At 40.9% G+C, this 13,745-nt stretch overlaps 1 protein-coding gene across 10 annotated transcripts in view; it reads right to left on the reverse strand.

Moving 5' to 3' along the window:
• LOC128524244 (zinc finger protein 883-like) overlaps positions 1-13,745 on the reverse strand; it is a 64,249-nt gene that overhangs the window by 10,308 nt on the left and 40,196 nt on the right. For 2 of the 10 annotated variants that reach the window (XM_053496711.1, XM_053496710.1), the window contains exons 2-3: positions 1,747-1,828; positions 16-127 (exon numbers count right to left, since the gene is read on the reverse strand). In XM_053496711.1, the coding sequence (XP_053352686.1) occupies positions 16-127; positions 1,747-1,828 (194 nt within the window). Of the gene's footprint in view, positions 1-15; positions 1,714-1,746; positions 2,216-13,745 lie in introns of those variants that run through there. The other 8 variants (XM_053496718.1, XM_053496715.1, XM_053496712.1 and 5 more) reach the window with 8 other exon arrangements.

The following is a 13,745-nucleotide window of genomic DNA, read 5'->3' on the forward strand; positions in this document are numbered from 1 at the left end:
AGAAACCAGACTGACGAGGTGTAAGCTTCATTTGGACGGCACTACTCTGCTGCTCCACCAGGGAGGCGTGTCCCACTGAGCCTGAGGTCCCGCCACCTGACGTCTCTATTTTCACCTCCTCAGACATCTGTAGATAAAACAGTAACATTTATAGTATGTCAACCCAGTTAAACAATCGACACACTACTAAGTTGATCACTGAAATCAATTATATTGTAATTTAGCAGCTGGGTTTCTAACGCACACAACATTTTCAGCTAATTAGCGCACTTTGAGACTGGTGTAAGCGTGTGTAATGAGCAGGTTTGAGACTAATACGCTCAGAGTTTAAAGAAATGCAAATCAGATTCTTTTAGCGTGTGCAATTTTTGGTAATGTAGCAGCATTAAAAATGTGTTTCTGTTGCGCGGCATCTGGAGGCTTCTGCACTTCAGCTGACTGGCTGATCACTGGTCACTACCAGTCAAACTAAAAACCAGACAGTTCTGCTCACTGACCGATCGACCGGTTCATCTCTATTATAAATGTAAAAAATATGGATATATTACATATATTTTGTTGAATAGATTTTAGAGTCATGATGGCGATACACCAATCTCAACCCGCCCCCAGGGCTCTCTGACACTAAAGCGATAAGACAGCAGAATAAACATGTACTAAAGTGTATTCTCTCTGATTTTTGGTTGGTTACTTATCTGGCAATGACACTTTCCAGCACAGTTTCTAGCTGGCAAGTTGTAAGCAGTTTGTTTATACACATATAGTCTTAATAAAACTAAATAAAAAACTAAATTTTATTTAGTGTCTTAAAAACATGTTATTAAAGATGGGGGGGGAGTCAATTTGGTTATAAAGGTCGATTCTTTTGACTGCTGATTTATGAATAATTTATAAAAATAAATAATTATCGCCACATCGACTTCAAAAGCGGCTCAGAAACGCTTTTTTTACATTTATGGCAAATTAGTCTCGAACCCACTCACTACAAATGCTTACAAATGGTCTTAAGACACCAAGTGCATTAAATAATCTCACACGCAGCTAGAAGACTAATGGGCCACACCCACCGCATGCTCGACACTCAACACTCTCAATGACTTTGAGACATAATGATCCTGAATTTGTTTAATAATAATCATGACGGATGACTGAGTAACAATGAAGCTTTATGTTTAATTTCATTTATAAGCAGTCCTATAAAAGTTGATAAGAAGTTTGTGACGAGCCATGTGGAACTGCAAACAGGACTTCATATGGCTCTCTTTCAACAATGGCTTTCCTCTCGCCACTCTTCCATACAGGCCAGATTGGTGGAGTGCACGATTATAGTTTTATAGTATAATACTCTGTAGACAGATTCTCCCACCTGAGCTGTAGATCGCTGTAGATCCTCCATGGGCCTCTTGGCTGCTTCTGTGATTAATTATTTTAAAGGTTCGAGATCTTTAAAAATTAGAAAATTATAGCAAAAAAAAAAAAAGTCATATCAAATTGTCGTTTATTTATAAAACCGAGATACTGACAGAATCACGATATTAATCTAATCGGAACCGAGGTATCATGATAAAATCACATGAAAAGCAGGTGATCCTTATCGCCGTTATTTACTGGCAACCTAGCCAGAACATTAGGAAAATATTTGTTATATCAGTTGAATTAATGGATTAAAGCAGGATTAGTTGTGTATGTTTATTCCAAAGAATTAACTAATCAAGATAATCCAAGTGACACCTCTATAATCTTTACCTGTGAGGGAGCAGGATCATCAGCCTGAGAGCATCTGGAGGAGAGCTGACTGTCTCCTGCCGAACTCATCATCATCACACGTCTGGGGACAAAAACAAACAATTAATCTTCCTATTGTTATCCCTTAATATCTTACAATGAGAAATATTACAGAACTGCACCTCTCCCCTCATTACATAAATAGTGCACTACATAGTGCACACACGTGCATTATTTCCTTCCCTATGTAGTGCACTTAAACAGTGAAGTAGAGATCTGTTTGGGATTCGACCACACACAGCTTGTTTACATTACCGTAGGGGTTTACAGCGCGACAGAGTTTTTAATCCTCAGACACAGCAATGAGCTTTTATTTTTAAACGGATCAAAGCTAAAATAAATAAATAAATAAATGGATAAATAAATCAAGTGGAGCTTATGAGCTCAAAGCGAAGAACTCAGCTGTTAAGCACGAAACGTGCAGCGTCGGTTTTCTTCTTCTTCTTCGTTTTTTTTTTTCTTGTGGTTGTCAGGCAGCTTGTTGGTGTTTTACTGCCACCTGCTGGACTTGAGTATGGAACAGCAGTTTGACGGGGGAGGGGGGGGGGGACCTAAATTCTCTCCTCTTAACCAATCACATTCAAATATCTAAACAGTGTAGAGTTTCCATGTATTTACTTTCTATCCTTGCTTCAGTGTTGATTTCATTCAGAGCGATCACAACGTCCCACCGAGCATGGGCAGAACATCCCTGCCAAACTCCCTGCAAACAGAGGTGGAAATCAAACCCAGACCCTGGAGGTGCAAGGCGACAGTGCTAATCACTTAAGTCACCGTGCGACCAGACGTTCGTCTATTCTGTAATATTCTATCCCGATGTCTCAGTCTCAACTGGGTTATGATCACTTCCTCAGTCCGGTTTCTGCCCCATAGTTTACCTGTACCAAATCAAGATGTTACCAATAACAAACTGGATGTCCAGGTACAGCATTCCTCATCCCACAGCACAAGTTAGTGGGTAAAAAGAGGACAACAGAGAACTTACTATTGAACATCTACAGCATTTGCCAGTCATGCTTAACCAAAGCGACGTCCATTTCATGTCATTACACATCTGAGTAGTTGAGGGTTAAGGGCCTTGCTCAAGGGCCCGACAGCAGCAGCTTGGTGGTGCTTGGGTATGAATCTGGAAGTGAGGCCAATCAGTGGGCCAATGCCTTAAACACTTCCCCAGAGCTATAAGGATGATTAACAGCATTGCAGTTGGTAAAAGAAAATGATCAATTAAGTGTGCTAATTGCAGCTGACCTTTTTGTCAGCACTGCATGGCAGCGGAAAGCTCATGGTTGTAAGTTCATGTTGGTGGTTAGCACTTCTGGAGGTTCGATTCCCACCTGGAGCTTTTGGGCATGAGTTTGTGCCTTGTGGGTTTCCTCCTACAGTCCAAAGACATGCAGATTAGGTTAATTGGTGTTCCCAAATTAACTGTATGTGGGCCTCCGGGTGGCGCAGTGGTAAAGCTATCATCCGGAGATCGCTGGTTCGAACCCTGGGTGATGCTGTTTTCCTCTCACAGCCGGAGGCACAGAGAGAGCTGATTGGCCGAGCTCTCTCAGGGGGGCGGAATGAGAGGTACTCGCGCTCCCACATGAATCACGGCTCTACAGCCAATCAGGGGCGTCTGTGAGCTCACGCACGCGGAAGGGGCGGCTAGCGCTTTCCTCCGAGTGTGTTACTTCGCCCCTAATGGTGCGTGAGCGAGCAGTTCGAAAAGATGCGGTCGCGTCACGTGGTTCGGAGAAAACACGGAATGGTCTTCGGCCCTCCCCGCTGAGTGGTGGTAGTAGCTTTAATGTGGGAGCCTTCTAGTGACGGGGAGGAATTGGCCACGACTAGATTGGGGAGAAAATCGGGGGGAAAAAGAATTGGACAGAACTAAATTTATAAAAAAATTAAAAGAAAAATTGACTGTATGTGTCTACCTGTGTTCCATAATTTTTGCCAGATTTTATTTGTACTCTTGATGATTTTTTTTACTTTAGATCTACTTATAGAGATTTCTAGTTAAACGATGTTTAGTTTACATATCCATATCCTCATTCCCCTCAATGCCTAGACGAACATCCTGATCCCATGCAGTGCTGAAAAAATGTCAGATGTATTTAGCACACTCTTGTATATATCATTTTTCTTCCACCAACTCCAATGCTGTTAATATTCATAATATTCAGGGGTAAGGATAGTTCAGGGGTTAAGCTATTGGCCTCCCTGATGATCAGAAGGTCCCAGATTCACATCTCAGCAACACCAAATTTTCGCTGTTGGGCCAGGCCCTTAAACCTCATACACTGTGTGATAACATAAAATGCAAATTGCTCTACATAAGGGTGTCTGCTACAAATGCTAATAGTATACAAATTTTTTGTTGTACAGAAGAATTCTGCACCCCTACAGCCAGTTTCAAGGTCTTTTGAGCCATCTGTTAATATACTAAGTTTCCCCATTCCTATTACTTTAATGTGGTTTTGTATTGTTAGCCATATTAAAAACACAGCAGAGTTGTCTTTGATTTATTTATTCATTCATTAAATTTTTTATTTATTAGGATTTTTGGAAGTATGTCATGCCAATGTGAACTTCTTGATGCCTTTGAAGGGTCTAGGGGTGTCAGGATGGTACTGCAGATTTAGACACTGTGGGACTGATGTGTAGTTCATGAGGTTCTGTGTTTTTTGCTTTGATATTACCTACCCATCCATTGTTCAATAATTGAAGAATATTTCATTTTACTTGCTATTTGCACACAATTTTTTAAAATCATTGCTGCTACCTCAGAAATATCAACGTTTACTGTTTCTCTTCCCACTTCGCACTACCTCAACCCATACTGCATCACTAAAAAGAAAAAAAGTACTGTAACGTGTAACATCGTCGTGTTACTTTGTTCTGTAGCTCTTGTTTGCACATTGCTCGGGCACTTTGTTGTCTGTTGTTTTTTGTTGTCTCTTTTTTGTATAGAAATAGATAGTTTTTTTAGGTTAACTTTTAAAAATGTAAATCTTCCGGTAAAGTGTGTTGTTACTTTATGTTGTTACATGTATGTAGCACTTCGGTCCTGGTGAAACGTTGTTTCGTTTCACTGTGTACTGAACTGTATACGGTTGGAATGACAATAAAAGCCTACTTGACTTGACCTGAAAGTACAAAAACCTTCATCTAAATGAGGTGTGGTTGACCCCATTGCTAGAGATGATACAGCAATTCAAGGGACTTACCGCCCCGTTGTGGACTGGAGAGGTGCTAAAGGTTAAATACAAGTTTCTATTAATCTCTTCTACTACTAATTGTATTAGATTCATGGTAAACCAGTGTTTTTTGACTTAGTGTGAAGAAATGCCTTTTCAGTCAATAATAAAAATATATTTTCATGCATCAATAAAAAACAAAAAACAAGAACACGGTTAAACTATGAGACATCCAGAATTGCTTTTCTTTTTCCTTAGTGTAGGGAGAAAATATAGAAAGAGCCCCAGAGAATCATCCACATTCTCCAACTCCCTGAAACAAAGTCTGCATAATTCTCACATATGCTGCGAAAAACCCAACACGGTGTAAACTCATTTTGTTTTATGATCTTGTAATTTCATGCCACTACTCCAGAATAACACCTCAGCCCCTCCAAAAACAAACAAACAAGCCAAAAAAATAATGGTAATAATAAACCATCACCTTATCGTAGTGGAGAAGTTTGCATGCCCTTATAAACCTGGGAGCTGTGTTGTCCAGAGCCATGTGCTCCTGGTAGGGTCGTCCAAGGCAAAAAGGTCTCAGGCGAGGGACCAGACTAAGGCTTAGTCCACACTGCAGCCCAAATCCAATTTTTTTTAGCAAATGTGACCCATATCTGACTTTCTTATGACAGTCTGAACAGCACAAATTTGATTGTTTCAAATTAGGCCAAAGCTACTTTCATATGTGGTCCTAAATCAGATATGTATCTGATGTTTTACAATGCAACTTCAGTCTAAATTGCCATGTCGCATTTCATATGATGTCATTGAAATATGTCAGACATCACGACTCTGCATTGGAGATGGCGGGAAGATTAAAATCCCAATGGTAGACAACGGTGATGTAGGTTGTTAGTGGAAAGATTTAATAAGCATTTCGGGTGAAAATTCTATTCAACCAAACCATGAAGGGTGCTATGGGAACCATGTTGTGTGTGAGAGTATCTCTAAAGAAATAGCCAAGCGAGGGCACAGAAAGACCTGGATACAGTGTCAGCGGAAAATGAAGAGCCTCAGGGCAAAATTTAAAGAAACTAAAAATCAGAGGTGATTAATAACAATTACATTTACCTAAGTAACTTTAAAAAAAATGTACTTCCATGAGTTGTTTTACTGCACCATACTTTTTACTTTTACTCGAGTTGATGAAACGCTATTCTTACTCCGCTACATTTGAATCGTTGCTTCTCTAACCACTTATTCTACACATGCAGCCGGTGGAGCTTCCACTTGACTGATACCACCTGATTCCCAATCAGACGCAGCAACAATTCAATTCAATTTTATTTGTATAGCGCTTTTAGCAATTTTCATTGCCGCAAAGCAGCTTTACACAGTCAAAAGAATTATTTAAGTTTGTATGAAATGTGAATTTGTATGAATCAAAATGGTCAGTTTCAACAATAATCACATGACTCCGCTTGACCAATCAGCCGCAATAACAAAAACCACATGGGTAAAAAAATCTTCAGCCGGCGTTCTATAAATTAGTCCTACTTGTAAATCCATCCTACATACGGTGGTATATATATATATGTGTATATATATATAATGATATATATATATATATATATATATATATATATATATATTTATATACAGTATATACACACGTGGATAACATTGCTGGTACCCTTCAGTCAATGAAAGAAAAATTCTATGAATGTTAACCAATGAAAGTTAGACATTGCTTTTCAACCATGCTTCAACGGAATTATTTTAAAAAATAAACTCATGGAACAGGCCTAGAAAAAACTGAAAATAAATGTAATTAAAGGGGCGTGTTAATTAAGGTGTGTCCACTAATTAGCATCACAGGTGTCTACAAACTTTCGATCAGTCAGTTGGCCTATATACAGGGCTCAAGATGACCAGATGAAGTGAAGGAAAGAGTTGTCTCAGACGATCTGAAAGAAAAGCATATTAAGGGTAAAGACTATAAGACCATCTTTGTAGGGAATATTTGATTTTTAGTATGTTTCATTGTATTCTGTGTGCATGAGAACAGAGTGACTTTCTTCCTGTTCTCACGACATAAGCTGTGCTTTCAAAAACACATCCTATGGAAGTTTATGTTAAAGGTCGTAAAACTGTTAAACGCTCGTAAATTGAGAGCTACTCCTAAATTTATGTTCTTCCTTACCTTATCTGTTAAAAGCATTCTAGACTGGATGTAAACACTCCTGCATCCACCTTTTCTTTGGTTCTTTGTGTGTGTGCGTATATATACTCCTGTCTCCCACAATAAACTTTGAACGTCTCACTGAGCACTGACTTGTGTGTATCATTGAGGGGTTCCCTGGATCCAGGCGGGACAAGCAGAATACAGGCTGAGCACTGAGTAGACAAAAGGAGGTCTACCAAAATTCAAGAAATCCTTACAATTTGGGGGCTCTGTCCGGGATACCTCTAATCAGGTGAGTGCTGCTTTTAAATTTTTTTCTCTAATAGCATAGAGCAAGCACGCTCCCTGGTTTTTGGTATCTGGACCATATACAGTACGGGGGAGGATTGTCTTGGGGCTTTTACGCCTGTTTAGCGCGCGCTCGCTTCTGAAAGGTTCCTTGAACTGAAGCATAGTGTGGAAGCTGTATTCTGTTGCCCGCTCTTTGTTATTGTCTTTGTTGAGCTCTTTGTTGTTGTCTTTGTTGAAGTATTGTGTGTTGTTTGTTGAGGATATTGGTTTTTTCTGTCGCGGGTTTATTCACATTTATAAAATGGGTAATAAGAACACAACTACTTATCCAAAGCCGGACCCAGAAGAGGTTCCGCGTGACTGGATGAATAGGTGTGGACTTACTTACTTTACCACACCTTGGCTTGATAATTTATCAGGGTGGACTGAACCACAATCTCAATTTTTAACCTATCCACGAGGAGGTACTTTTAAGCCTGAATATCTAGCCTCTGCTTACTCTCAGATATATGAGGGTATGGGTGATCCAGGTTGGGATTATCCTTACATGGGTTCATGTTATCAAAAATGGGTAGAAATGAAAGCTCTTTGGGATAAATATTTAGACATAAAAGAAACTAAAATACAGAAGAAAAAGATTCCAAAGGTTACATCTGAAACTAAATTCAAGCCGCCTGTTCACTCAACCTTTCCGATCCCTCCTCCATATCCTGCTGACATAGTAACGTCAGCATCTAACCAACTAATTGTTGAGAAAATCTATCCTAATTTGAATCCCACTAATCCTTTTGTGAGCTGCCCATCTGTGCCTGTCTCCCCTGTACCCACAAAACCGTGCTCACCTTCGTCGGAAGTGTGTGCCTCAGGAAAGGGAAAGACTCCCAAGAAGGTGTCAGGACGAACTTCTGACAGCCCTCTATCGGATGATCCCGAGGATACTGATGGTGAGGATGATGATAATTCGGACGATGAAGGTCCGGATGAGAGGTCTCGCCCCAAACCTCGACAAGAAAACACTGCGTTTGTTTTCTCTATGGGACCAAAGGGTCCAAAAATCCTTCCACCATCCGTAAGCACGCTGAAGGACATTATGAAGATGCTCCCTTCTCCCAACAAACCTTTGCATTTTGTTGATATGCTGATAAAGGCTTCTAGGCACTGTCAGCTCGTGGGTGCGGATTACCGCTTTATTTTGCAATCGGTTTTGGGAGATGGGTACGATGAGGCTGATTTGATAAAAACAGTAAAATGCTTAGACCCTGAAAAAGACACATGGACTGTAGTGGTGAAACAGGAAGATGTAGAGGGTGGGGGAAGACGGAAAAAGAAGGAATATGACTTTCATTGGGGTAATTCTAATGAGGCTATGAAACTTTTAAAAGATGAGCTAACTACTTATCTTCTTGCACGTCAACAAGCTAGTCAAGATCTGTCACAGGTAACTAATTGTAGACAAGAGAAGAGTGAGACTACATCCAGGTTTCTGGAGCGGTTTCGAGAGACCTGGACCCTTTTGGGTGGTATGCCCCTCCCTGAAGAAAACCCTAACCCACTTTTTCTTACAACGTTCTTGAATAATTGTCGACCAGAAATCGTGAAAATTTTAAAGTTTCAATTGTCAGATCGTTCTACAATGACTATCAAAAAATTAGGTGAGCGTGTGAGAACACTAGAAGGAGATGGTATTTTAGAAAATAAACAAGTGGCATGTTTGTTTGTGGAAAGTGAAGGATACAGAGGTGGAAAAAAGGGAGGTAGAGGAGGCCGAAGAGGCCGTGGAAGAGGTAGAGGAGGTCTGCAGGGTCAGAGTGTACCCCGTAGATCTGGTTATTGTTATTATTGTTATAAAGAAGGTCATTGGGCTCGTGAATGTCACACGAAGGCCCGAGATGAGGGACGTAGTGGACAAAATGTGTATAATCAATTGAATGATGCTAATGAGGTGTTTTCTCCTAATCCTTCCCAGCAGCCACCACAGCGAGTACAACAACAACAACAGCAATATAGACCCAATCCCTTCTCAGGGATGCAGGTAGGAGCATATGATGCATAGGGATGCCCGCAGAGTTCCAGCCCCGCAATGTTACTTTGTACTTTCGAGTCACCTCAGGTTAATGAGTTGCCCTTTATAGAATTATGTATAGATGGTTCCGTATTCTCTTTCTTGGTTGATACAGGAGCCACAATGTCGTCTTTGGGTCGTGATTACGAGGGGCCGCTCTCAAATAAAAGTATCAGCTCTGTGGGAATTGAAGGGGTTGCTCAACGGAATTATTTTACTCCCCAGTTAACTGTAACATGTCCTTTAGATAAGGGAATTCATCTTTCTCATCGTTTTGTTTGCATGCCTGATTGTCCTTTTAATCTGTTAGGTCGTGATTTAATGAGCAGGCTACACATGTCCCTGACTTTTTCTGGAGCGAAACTCACTGTTGAAGTGCCTGATTCAGTTTCTTTCTCCCACCTTACAAATATGCGTGTAAATAATTGTTTCCTTTCTTCACAGAACAGCTCTCTTCCTGCTGCCCTTGAATGTGTGCCAAGCAGTCTGTGGGCTGAACATAAGGATGAGGTGGGGTTAGTTCACTGTGTGCCTTATAAAGCTAAATTAAAACACTTGCAACCTGTGTACATCAAACAATATCCACTCTCTGAGGCCAAGGCTTCAGGAATAGATGAGATTTTAAGCTCACTGCTTAAGCAGGGTGTTGTTAAACCATGTGCTTTCTTATCTAAAACTTTAGATGCTGTGGCACAAGATTTGCCTGCCTGTCTCAGGGCTGTGGCCGCCTGTGCGGTGATGGTACAAGATGCTGAGAAGATTGTTCTCTCTCATCCTTTAATTTTGTATTCTCCACATCAGGTTAAACAAGTGCTACAGAACCTTCAAACACAACATATGACGGCTCAGAGAAGGTCTGGGTATGAGATTATCCTTTGTTCTACAAGTAACTTAGAGATAAAATCCACCTCTTCTTTTGACACCCTTGGATATGCTCTGGCACGCTTGATCAATGCACAGGACGACACGTTAGTAGATACAGATCATGACTGCTGTTCAGAGATCATTCACTCCACTAGTATACGCCCTGATCTGTCTTCTACTCCATTAGCAACTGGTGACACTCTGTTTGTAGATGGTTCTTGTTCAAAACCGTATGATGGGAAATTTCTTTGTGGTTATGCTGTGTGTGCATTGCCAGATATAACCATTGAAGCTTACTCTCTCCCTTTCTCATCCGCTCAGGCAGCTGAACTTTTTGCTCTAATTCGTGCGTGTGTTCTTTCTGAGGGAAAAGATGTCACTATATACACTGATTCTCGTTACGCTTTTGGTATCGCTCATGACTTTGGCCGCATCTGGCAATCCAGGGGTTTTCGTTCTGCTGAGGGTAAGCCAATTTCTCATTCTTCTCTAGTTCAGGATTTGATAGATGCATGCCATCTACCTAGTACTCTCGCTATTGTAAAAACTAAGGGTCATTCTTCTGGGGACTCTATGGAAGTGCGAGGTAATTCTCTAGCTGATCGTATTGCTAAAAAAGCAGCTCAAAAACAGATTTTCTTTCCTGATTCTGGTTCTGATTTGATCAATACATCCTTTCTTGCTAGCTCTTTGATTCCTGATGTAGATTTATGGTCTTTGCAAGCTTCAGCCACGCTGAATGATTCCTCTTTTTGGCAAGCTCAAGGTGCCTATGTTGCTTCTGATGGTTTATGGTATTGTGCTGATGGTCGTTTGTGCCTGCCGTCTCATTGTCTTCCGTTCCTCGTGCGCGAGTTCCACGGTGTTACACATCGCGCGCGAAGGGGGGTTAAGGAAGATATGAAAAAACTCTTTTGCATAGCCAACATGCTTGGAACAATTGATTCATTAATATCTAGATGTTTGGTGTGTGCTCAGAATAATGTGACAAAGGGTTTAGGTAAACATGAAAGTCTTCCATTACCTACTGCCCCGTTTGCAGAGTGGCAAATTGATTTTACGCATATGCCTGCATGTGGCACATTCAAATATCTTCTGGTTTTGGTAGACAAGTTTTCTAGGTGGGTGGAAGCTTTCCCGTGTGCTCATGAGAATGCAAAGGTGGTGACCCGAGTTTTAGCGAAAGAAATAATACCTCGTTATGGCGTGCCTCATGCTATTGACTCAGATAAAGGAACACCTTTTACATCTCAGGTAACACAGAATTTGTGTAAATATCTTTCACTGTCCTGGCATTTTCACATTCCTTATCATCCACAGTGATCAGGTATAGTAGAAAGAAAAATTGACTAAAGCAATGCAAACCATAGGGAGTAAAAACTGGGTTGATCTGTTACCTGCTGTTCTAGCTGAAATGAGAATGACACCAAGGAAAGACGTGCACATGTCCCCACATGAAATTATATTTGGCAGACCCTTTCCCGTGCCATGGAGGAAAGGTAAACCCGCGATAGGAACAACTGATCTTGATGTACATATTGCTGAATATTCTGCTGCTCTGATAGATACTCTAACTAAACATTATGAACAAATTGCTAATGTGACTCCAATACCCTCAACAAAACCCACACATCCTTTTAATGTGGGAGATACTGTTCTGGTAAAATCTTTGACCCCCAGAAAACTGGGAGATTGTAAATATGATGGACCAGCAGAAATAATCGCAATTACTCGTACTGCTGTCTTAACTGATCTTTTTCCACAGTGGATTCATGCTACTAGGCTGAAGAGATGTCCTGTCGGCGTGAGACCAAAGGATGAATAAATGCGTGTGTATTATTATCTTTCTGTCTCTGTGATTTTTGTTTCCTAGACTAAAGACGTGCTGCAGTGATGTTCAACCCGTGATGTGGCATAGAGAGAGTGACGTGACACAGAGGGATCGTCTGGGGTTGCCACTGAATGACTTTACTTCTGCTATTAGTGTAGCATTTCTGGTGGTGTCTTAGCGCCTCGTAAGGTGGGACGAGTGCAGATTGGGCGTGCCCGCACTCTGAGCACTGTAGCGTCAAGAAAGGCAATAGTTCACCACTAGTAGTTATTTATGAGTTTGCACTCAACTTGTTATATTTCTGTGTATTCTTTTGATCACACTCCATCCTGTAGAGTTTGTAAAACAGCACTAGGAGTGGAAACCTCTCCTGCCTTAGGATGAAGTTTCTTTTTGTCCTCCTAATCTTGAACAAGGGATTGTTGTACATAGTGCAACCTCATCCACATGATAATGTTTTTTGGAGATTCGCTAATTGGACCGCTAAGCAATATACCAATGAGTCTTGTTATGTGTGCCAACATTTCCCTTCCGCTGTAGGACAGACGTCACTGAGACCCCTACCTGGTAATGAATCAGCTCTCTTAGTAGCTGCACGAGTTTGTATTAGTTCCTACTGTCGAAATGGTACTCAGTATATTAACTCTAACCTGACACATAGCTTATTTTTGAATCAAACAGGGTCTGACTGGTGGTGCAGACTGATGCACTACGATCATAATTTCTCAAACCCTTGTGACTATTCACTTAGTGCTTTAGATATTAGCCTTCTCCGCTTCAGCACGAGGAAAAGAGCTCTCGTCACTGCTTTCCAGGTCTTCACTTTGCCCAATTTTAAATATCCTTACTGCTTTATAGGAAATGGCTCTGTATTTCTTGGAAACATGCATTTAGATATGTGTAGTGAAGCATATTTTCCCTATTCTCCAGATCGTTCTTGTCCTGAAGGTAATTGCTCAGTAATCCACCCTGGCCCCCGTGGGACCATTAATCACTATTCAGATTGGTATTGGGTTTGTGATAAGGCTGTTTACGTTTTCCTCCCTGCTAACTGGGCTGGAATTTGTGCCCCTTCTCAATTTAGAGGCTCTTTTACACTGGTCACACGAAACCCACGTGGAACCCAACATCATGCTCGCCTTAAGCGAGATAGTGATCCATTCCCTCCCCCTGATCATCAGTTACAGATTAAGGCAGTTAAATTTTGGCATGCTTTTTTTCCTCAATATGGTGTGACTCAGTTATGGAATCAGATTGAGGTAACACATTATAGGTTAGCTACTTTTGTTAATGCCACTAATATTGCTGTAGAAGGTATTAAAGGGGAATTAACTGCTCTTCGACTGACCACGGTACAGAATAGAATGGCCCTTGATTTAATCCTCGCAGAGAAGGGGGGTGTTTGTGCTATGGTAGGTGATAGTTGTTGTACATACATTCCAGCTAATGATGATGAACATGGAAAGATTTCTACTGCTTTGGAAAAGATGCGCGAGGTTGCTTCGCAGTTAAAGGATGATGAAAAGGGTCAAGTAGGTTGGGGAGTTTGGTATACTT

The sequence above is a fragment of the Clarias gariepinus genome, chromosome 5 (genome assembly GCF_024256425.1).
Source record: "Clarias gariepinus isolate MV-2021 ecotype Netherlands chromosome 5, CGAR_prim_01v2, whole genome shotgun sequence".
Lineage (NCBI taxonomy): Eukaryota > Metazoa > Chordata > Actinopteri > Siluriformes > Clariidae > Clarias > Clarias gariepinus.